This window comes from Boleophthalmus pectinirostris, unplaced genomic scaffold (genome assembly GCF_026225935.1).
Source record: "Boleophthalmus pectinirostris isolate CB_2022bp ecotype Guang Dong unplaced genomic scaffold, ASM2622593v1 HiC_scaffold_12, whole genome shotgun sequence".
NCBI classification, from domain to species: Eukaryota; Metazoa; Chordata; class Actinopteri; order Gobiiformes; family Gobiidae; genus Boleophthalmus; species Boleophthalmus pectinirostris.
Genome location: NW_026571018.1, coordinates 40322600 through 40331384, shown reverse-complemented (window position 1 = coordinate 40331384; position 8785 = coordinate 40322600). Strand labels below are relative to the sequence as shown.

Below are 8785 nucleotides of genomic sequence, written 5' to 3'. Positions count from 1 at the left end.
TCACAGATAATACTCCCTACAACTCTATAAAACACACTTACGTCACAGATAATACTCCCTACAACTCTATAACACACACTTATGTCACAGATAATACTCCCTACAACTCTATAAAACACTTACGTCACAGATAATACTCCCTACAACTCTATAAAACACACTTACGTCACAGATAATACTCCCTACAACTCTATAAAACACACTTACGTCACAGATAATACTCCCTACAACTCTACAACACACACTTATGTCACAGATAATACTCCCTACAACACACTTATGTCACAGATAATACTCCCTACAACTCTACAACACACTTATGTCACAGATAATACTCCCTACAACTCTATAACACACACTTATGTCACAGATAATACTCCCTACAACACACTTATGTCACAGATAATACTCCCTACAACTCTATAACACACACTTACGTCACAGATAATACTCCCTACAACTGTACCACTCACTCTTGTGTCAACATAATACAACTCACACACTTATGTCACAGATAATACTCCCTACAACTACAACTACACTTACGTACAGACTACTCCACAACTTATGTGACAGATAATACTCCCCTACAACTGTACAACTCACTTATGTGCAGATAATACTCCTACAACTATACAACTCACTATACTCCTACAACTCTACAAAACACACTTATGTCACAGATAATACTCCCTACAACTCTACAAACACACTTACGTCACAGATAATACTCCCTACAACTGTACAACTCACTCTTATGTGACAGATAATACTCCCTACAACTCTATAACACACACTTATGTCACAGATAATACTCCCTACAACTCTATAAAACACACTTATGTCACAGATAATATCTCCTACAACTCTACAACACACTTATGTCACAGATAATACTCCCTACAATTCTATAAAACACACTTACGTCACAGATAATACTCCCTACAACTCTATAAAACACACTTACGTCACAGATAATACTCCCTACAACTCTACAACACACTTATGTCACAGATAATACTCCCTACAACTCTATAAAACACACTTACGTCACAGATACTCCTACAACTCGTAATCTTGTCACAGATAAACTACAAACAACACACTATGTCACAGATAATACTCCCTACAACTCTACAACACACTTATGTCACAGATAATACTCCCTACAACTCTACAAAACACACTTACGTCACAGATAATACTCCTACAACTCTACAACACACTTTATGTGACAGATAATACTCCTACAACTGTACAACTCACACTTAGTGACAGATAATACTCCCTACAACTGTACAACTCACACTTATGTCACAGATAATACTCCCTACAAACTGTACAACTCACACTTATGTGACAGATAATACTCCCTACAACTGTACAAACTACAACTCTTACGTGACAGATAATACTCCCTACAACTGTACAACTCACTCTTATGTGGCAGATAATACTCCCTACAACTGTACAACTCACACTTATGTGACAGATAATACTCCCTACAACTGTACAACTCACTCTTATGTGGCAGATAATACTCCCTACAACTGTACAACTCACACTTATGTGCAGATAATACTCCCTACAACTGTACAACTCACTCTTATGTGGCAGATAATACTCCCTACAACTGTACAACTCACTCTTATGTGGCAGATAATACTCCCTACAACTGTACAACTCACTCTTATGTGACAGATAATACTCCCTACAACTGTACAACTCACTCTATGTGATAATACTCCCTACAACTACAACTCACACTTAGTTAATACTCCCTACAACTGTACAACTCACTCTTATGTGGCAGATAATACTCCCTACAACTGTACAACTCACTCTTATGTGGCAGATAATACTCCCTACAACTGTACAACTCACTCTTATGTGGCAGATAATACTCCCTACAACTGTACAACTCACTCTTATGTGGCAGATAATACTCCCTACAACTGTACAACTCACTCTTATGTGGCAGATAATACTCCCTACAGATGGGTTAGGGTTAGAGTGGTCAGTGCAGTCACCTTGAGGATTCCCGTCTTACACTCCATGGACATGGTCTTGTATCCTTTCTGCTCGATCTCCCACGCCCACGTCGTGTTGAACTCCTGACAGATCTGCAAGGACAGGAGGACACGAGGACGTCAGGACAGGAGGACACGAGGACGTCAGGACAGGAGGACACGAGGACGTCAGGACAGGAGGACACGAGGACGTCAGGACAGGAGGACACGAGGACGTCAGGAGAGGAGGACACGAGGACGTCAGGACAAAAGGACACGAGGACGTCAGGACAGGAGGACACGAGGACGTCAGGACAGGAGGACACGAGGACGTCAGGACAAGAGGACACGAGGACGTCAGGACAAAAGGACACGAGGACGTCAGGACAGGAGGACACGAGGACGTCAGGACAGGAGGACACGAGGACGTCAGGACAGGAGGACACGAGGACGTCAGGAGAGGAGAGGACAGGAGGACACGAGGACGTCAGGAGAGAGGAGGGACACGAGGACGTCAGGACAAAAGGACACGAGGACGTCAGGAAAGGAGGACACGAGGACGTCAGGACAGGAGGACACGAGGACGTCAGGAGAGGAGGACACGAGGACGTCAGGACAAAAGGACACGAGGACGTCAGGACAGGAGGACACGAGCACAGAAGAACATGAGGACACGAGGACGTCAGGACAGGAGGACACGAGGACGTCAGGACAGGAGGACACGAGGACGTCAGGACAGGAGGACAGGAGGACGTCAGGACAGGAGGACGTCAGGACAGGAGGACAGGAGGACAGAGGACGTCAGGACAGGAGGACACAAGGATGTGAGGACACGAGGACAAGAGGAGATGAGGACGTTAGGACAAAAGGACACAAGGACAGGAGGTGCTCGTTTGATTTACATGTGCCAAAAAAACTGTAAAATACAAATAAAATAAATGTCCAAAATGACAAAGACAGTCTCGATTTGGTCTTGACGGGCCACGGTCTCGGTCTGGGTCTCAGTCTGGGTCTCAGTCTGGTCTGGGTCTGGTCTCGGTTGGGACCAGACCGGGACCAGAGCGGGACCAGTGGTCCGAGTGGTTCCCTGTCATCGTCTGTGCGCTGGTTCTGTGCGGGGAAAGTGAGAAAGTTCTGTGGACTCCAGGTCCGGACGAGCTGCTCTGGTTCTCCACACTCAAGAACCACGACTGGTTCTGAGGTGGAGCAAAACATCCAACTGACACTTTCACACCAACGAAAACGAACTGAACTAAGAGCTTTTGGTTCAACTGGACCAGGTCTGGGACCAGACCAGGACCAGACCGGGACCAGAGCGGGCCTGAGACCGGGACAAGACCGGACAAGACCGGGACCAGACCGGGACCAGAGCGGGCCTGAGACCGGGACAAGACCGGGACCAGACCGAGACCAGAGCGGGCCTGAGACCGGGACAAGACCGGGACAAGAGCGGGACAAGACCGGGACCAGAGCGCTACGACAGGGCCAGAGCTCAAAGCTGAGGCTTGGACCCCGCGGAGGCTCAGAGTCAAAGCTCGGAGTCCCGCTCTAGTCCCGCTCTAGTCCCGCTCTAGTCCCGCTCTGGTCCCGCTCTGGTCCTGCTCTGGTCCCGCTCTGGTCCTGCTCTGGTCCCGCTCTGGTCCTGCTCTGGTCCCGCTCTGGTCCGCTCTGGTCCCGCTCTGGTCCCGCTCTGGTCCCGCTCTGGTCCCGCTCTGGTCTCGGACCTGGATCAGTCCTGGTTCAGTCCGGCACAGCACTCACAGAAGTCACGTAAACGGGAAACGGCCGTTATCCGTTTTTTCCATTCTTCATTTAAACACAAATCGAAAACTGAAAAAAAGAATCATTATCTGTTTTTTCATTTTGGTTTTGGAGACAAATAATGAAGAAAACTGTTGTTTTTTTCGTTTTCTTATTTTTGGTTTTATATTGAAAAAGGACTGAACGAACGACACACGGTTTCTCTGAGGTGGACGCAGGTTGAAGTTCTGGTTTTACCTTCACCAGATGTTTCTCCCATCGATCTGCAGACACAGACTTGCCGATCTTCCTCAGTAACTTCACGTGGAGGTCCACCAAGAGCTTTGGGACTGAGGAGACCGACGAGGAGAGAAGAAGAGAAAAGAGTGAGAAACATTTACAAACAAAACCAGACGTTTGGACACTCGTCTCATTTTATATTTTTGGTGTTTTTTGTTTTTTTTACTCCTTTCTACATTTGAAACACTCAGAAGAACCAAATATCAGAGAGAAGAAGGACAGAATTATGGAGTAAACCAAAAAGGTCAATAAAAAGAAGGTTTTTTTCCTCAGTTCCTCAGTTTGTTTCACATGTTTAGAGCTCTCAGGCTGTACAGGAAATGTAGAACGTTATCAAAATAAAAAAACACACACGGAATCAGAGGAAGTGGCTTCAGACTCAAACGCGACTCAAACGTGCTCCAGCAAAACGCAAAAACATCTTAAAAATACACGGATCACTGCGTTCGAATATGTCCCAAAAACACAGAAGAACCGAAGCTGAGGAGACAGAAACTTTATCCAGTTCCAGTTCCACGTCTCGCGCTCGTGTCCCGGGACTCGCCGCGCTCCAGGACGCAGATTCTGAAGACGTGATTTTAAGGTGACAACACGTCAATGTTTCCGTTAATTAAAGAACTTGTTTCACCATTTTATTATGTGGTCGCCCTATGCGCTTTGGACGCACTTCAGACGCTCTCTGGACGCGGCTTGTTCGGTAAAAACACTCCATCAGTGTCATCACGCCTGCACACGATCTGCATTTACAATAATTAATTGGAGCCTTATTTTGAACTTAAATTGGAGTTTATAAGGAATATATTTATTTATTATTTATTTATTTACTTTAACTCGTAATAAGCGAGTACGGACGCGCAATTTATTCTTTTATTTATTTAATTTTAATAGATTTTTTTTGCTATTTTTCTATTTGATAATTTTAGTATTTTTTATGGTTTTATTGACTTGCTCATTTATTTATTTGATGCTTTATTTTATTTAATGTGTCGGAGTTTAGGTTGAACTCAAACCACTGATTTGTCCAGTTTATACAGAAATGTCCCAGAGTCTCTGTTTTGGACAAATTTGCTCCTGCGACAGTAAAGAGACACAAACTGACATTAGTTTGGGTCAAATACAGAAAATCTGCTTCAAAACGACAAAACACAAAGAAACTGTGACGACACCGACTCATGTTAGTGTCAAGTACAAAACGGTTTTACTTAATTACGCATTTGTCTCACAATTTTATTTTTACCAACCTCCACAAACCAGGACGTCCCAGTTTTTTTATTTTAAAATCTGGTCTCTGGACGCAGCTCGTTCAGTAAAAACGCTCCATCAGTGCCACCGCACATGCACATGCACATGCACATGCACACAACGCGACCGGAAACAAACATGACCCATGTTTACGACAAATTTACAACTAATCTTGAATCCACAACTTGCTCTTAAATTTAAACTGAAGTTTATAAGGAATATAAATATTAAAATATATTTACTGTAGCACCGTTTACTCATTATTGATTATTATTATTATTATATTTATTTATTTTATTGCTATTTTTCTATTTGCTAATTTTAGTATTTTATAAGTGTTTATTGACTTGCTCATTTATTTATTTGATGATTTATTTTATTTGATGTTTTACGCACTCGTTTCACAGGTTTATTTTTACCAACCTCCACAAACCGTCACAGTTTTTTTATTTTTAAATCTGGTCACTGGACGCGGCTCGGGACGCGTTTTGGACGCGTTTTAGACGCGGCTCGTTCGGTAAAAACGCTCCATCAGTGCCACCGCGCATGCGCACTACGGATTCAACAGTCAAGCCGTCGGCAGAACGCGCCGCGCGACCGGAAACGAACATGATCCACATTTACGACAAATTTACAACTAATCTTTAATACGCGCCTTATTTTGAACTTAATTTGAAGTTTGTAGGAAATATATATTTACTTTAACTCGTAATGAGCGAGTACGGAAGCGCAGATTGTTCAAATTAAACGTGTTTAACACAGTAAGAGTGTTTTTGTGTTGAAAGGACGAAGCGGAAGTGTGCGCTGTCATTGTTTGTGGCAATGCCCCGCACCACAAACACAACTGTAAATAAAGTGAACCAAATTACGTCAATGGAAAAGCGCAGCGCGATTATGAATTAGAGTCTCAAGAGCAAAAAGATCAGATCGTGAAGCCGAGAAACGGCTCCGAGCCGCGGCTCTCCATCCCCCCGCCGCGGCTCAGTCCGGAGCGGAGAAAGGCTCCGGCTCCGGCTCCGGCTCCTGCTGCTGCGGCTGAAAAAACGAAGCTTTACAAAATATGGCACAAAGTGAGAGAAAAGCGCGGGCCTGCCCAGTCAGATCTGTGTCCAGGCGAGCTCCTCCGCGGCTCCCGGCTCCGTGTGAACGAGCCCGAAGAGCCATGATGTGATTCAAGTGAACGAGAAGTGAACGAGAAGTGAACGAGGAGGAGAAAAGCACAATAACAGAGCGGCTAACAGAGGCTAGCGCGGCGTTAGCATCAGCGCGTCCCCGCCAGCAGCGCGCCTCCCCCGGCCTCACCTGAGCATGTGTCCCGCAGATAACGCTCCAGCTGCGGGAAGGTGAGCTCCGGGAGGTCCAGCTGAGCCCCGAACCGCTCCAGGAAAGAGCAGATCACGGCGTAACTCGGGCACAAACCCGGGACAGGAGTCGCTGTTGCCGCCGGAGCAGCCATCTTTTCCTCCACACACCAGAGTCAAGCCCCGGAGCCGCCGCCGCGTCCACCCGGGACCCGAGCACTTCCGGCCCGGCAAAGTAAAAGCACACGACCGGGACAGCGGCACCGGACGAATAAAAGAAAAAAAGAAAATAAAAAAGAATAATCATAAAATAACAATTCATTACATAATAATAAAAAAATATATATATAATTAAATAATACATTTAATAGTAAATAAAATACTTAAATAAAAATAACGAAGCGGGAGAGCGGCGCCGGAACACGCGAAAATCACAAATAAAATGTGTATAAAAAATAAATAATCATAAAATAAAAATAAATTAATACATAAAATAAATAAATAAAAATAACGAAGCGGGAGAGCGGTGCCGGAACATGTGAAAATCACAAATAAAATATGTAATAAAATAATAAATAAAATAAAATAATCAAAATAAAATAAACAAATAAACAAAAATTAAATAAAAATAACAACCACAAGAGCAGACCCAGAAGAGAGAAAAATAAATAAAATGTATACAATATATATAAATATCTACATCTATCTGTCTGTCTGTGTAACTCTTTATGAGTCTGTTACGTCTCCAAAGCTCCAAACGCTCTGTTCCACCTTGTGATGTCATGAAGTGTGAGTTTCCAACTTCTCAGCTCCTTTTCTCTTTAGTTCAGTCGAGTTCGTCAGTTCCAGGACTGAAACGATCCAGATGATTCTAGTGAAGGTGAAGTGTGGAGTTTAAAAACACAGTGGAGCACTTCCTGTATCACCACATGATGACATCACAACGTGGAACAGAGTGTTTTCATGTGTAAATGTGCAGGTTTGTGTGTTAAACATGTGAATCAAACAAAACAAGCCCTTTAACTAGAAAGTAAACAGAAAGACGAACAAATGCAATATTTTATTTATTTTTATTTCATTTTATTTCCTTGATTTATTATTTTCTTTAGATTAAAAGTAAAAAAAACATTCTTTTCCACGGTTGGTAAGTGAATAACTGTGATTCTGAGCCTCACGAGTTTTGCTGGAGCAGCTTCTGTTGTTGTGTTATTAAGCAAGACACTTCAGCTCCTCCTGTGACGTGCACCTGGAAAATCTGAAACTGCTGAACATGACGATTCTGAGCCAGGGTCCCGTGTCCTCGTGTCTGTTTCTGTTCATCGTTTCATCACAGAAACACAAGAAGAAAACAGAGTCGCTCAAGTTCATGGAAACTATTTTTATTTCACATTTATTGTACAATAAATAGAGTTTAACATGCGCTGGCTGAAACGGAGTTTGTCCAAACAGAACAGACACTGAAAAGACTGAAACAGAACGGACTCTGAAACAGAACGGACTCTGAAACAGAACGGACTCTGAAACAGAACGGACTCTGAAACAGAACGGACTCTGAAACAGAACGGACTCTGAAACAGAACAGACTCTGAAACAGAACGGACTCTGAGGGAAACGGTCGTCTCAAAACTCCATCTTTTTAATACAACAGGGTAAATATAAACTTCAAAAATAAGTTTGATGTCATTCAGATCTCAAGGAGATCAACAAAAACACAGCAACACGGCTGAACATAACTTTTCTGGTAACTACACTTTACAGATTATTTCTACTTCTACAACACAAACTGGAGTTTTACTTTTTATCTCTGTAAACTTCAGATTGAAACAGATACGAGGCTAAATAAGAAACAAACTGGAGAAAAACGCAGCTCAATACTGAAAGGAAACACAAAGAAACACAAAGAAACACAAAGAAACACAAAGAAACACAAAGAAAGTGCTCGACTGTGACAGGACAGCAGCTCCACAGCCTGCAGGGGGCGCTCTCCTCGGGTCTGCAGGGGGCGCTCTCCTCGGGTGTGAGGGGGCGCTCTCCTCGGGTGTGCAGGGGGCGCTCTCCTCGGTGTGGGCGCTCTCCTCGGGTAGGGGGCGCTCTCCTCGGGTCTGCAGGGGGCGCTCTCCTCGGGTGTGTAGGGGGCGCTCTCCTCGGGTGTGCAGGGGCGCTCTCCTCGGGTGTGTAGGGGGCGCTCTCCTC

At 44.1% G+C, this 8785-nt stretch overlaps 1 protein-coding gene across 1 annotated transcript in view; it reads right to left on the bottom strand.

The window, feature by feature from the left end:
* LOC110172202 (remodeling and spacing factor 1-like) overlaps positions 1–6999 on the bottom strand; it is a 40600-nt gene extending 33601 nt beyond the window's left edge. Inside the window, exons 1-3 of the mRNA XM_055148960.1 lie at positions 6594–6999; positions 4008–4099; positions 2031–2123 (exon numbers count right to left, since the gene is read on the bottom strand). Of these exons, the coding sequence (XP_055004935.1) occupies positions 2031–2123; positions 4008–4099; positions 6594–6747 (339 nt within the window). The 5' untranslated portion in view covers positions 6748–6999. The remainder of the gene's footprint in view (positions 1–2030; positions 2124–4007; positions 4100–6593) is intronic.
* Positions 7000–8785: the final 1786 nt, after the last annotated feature.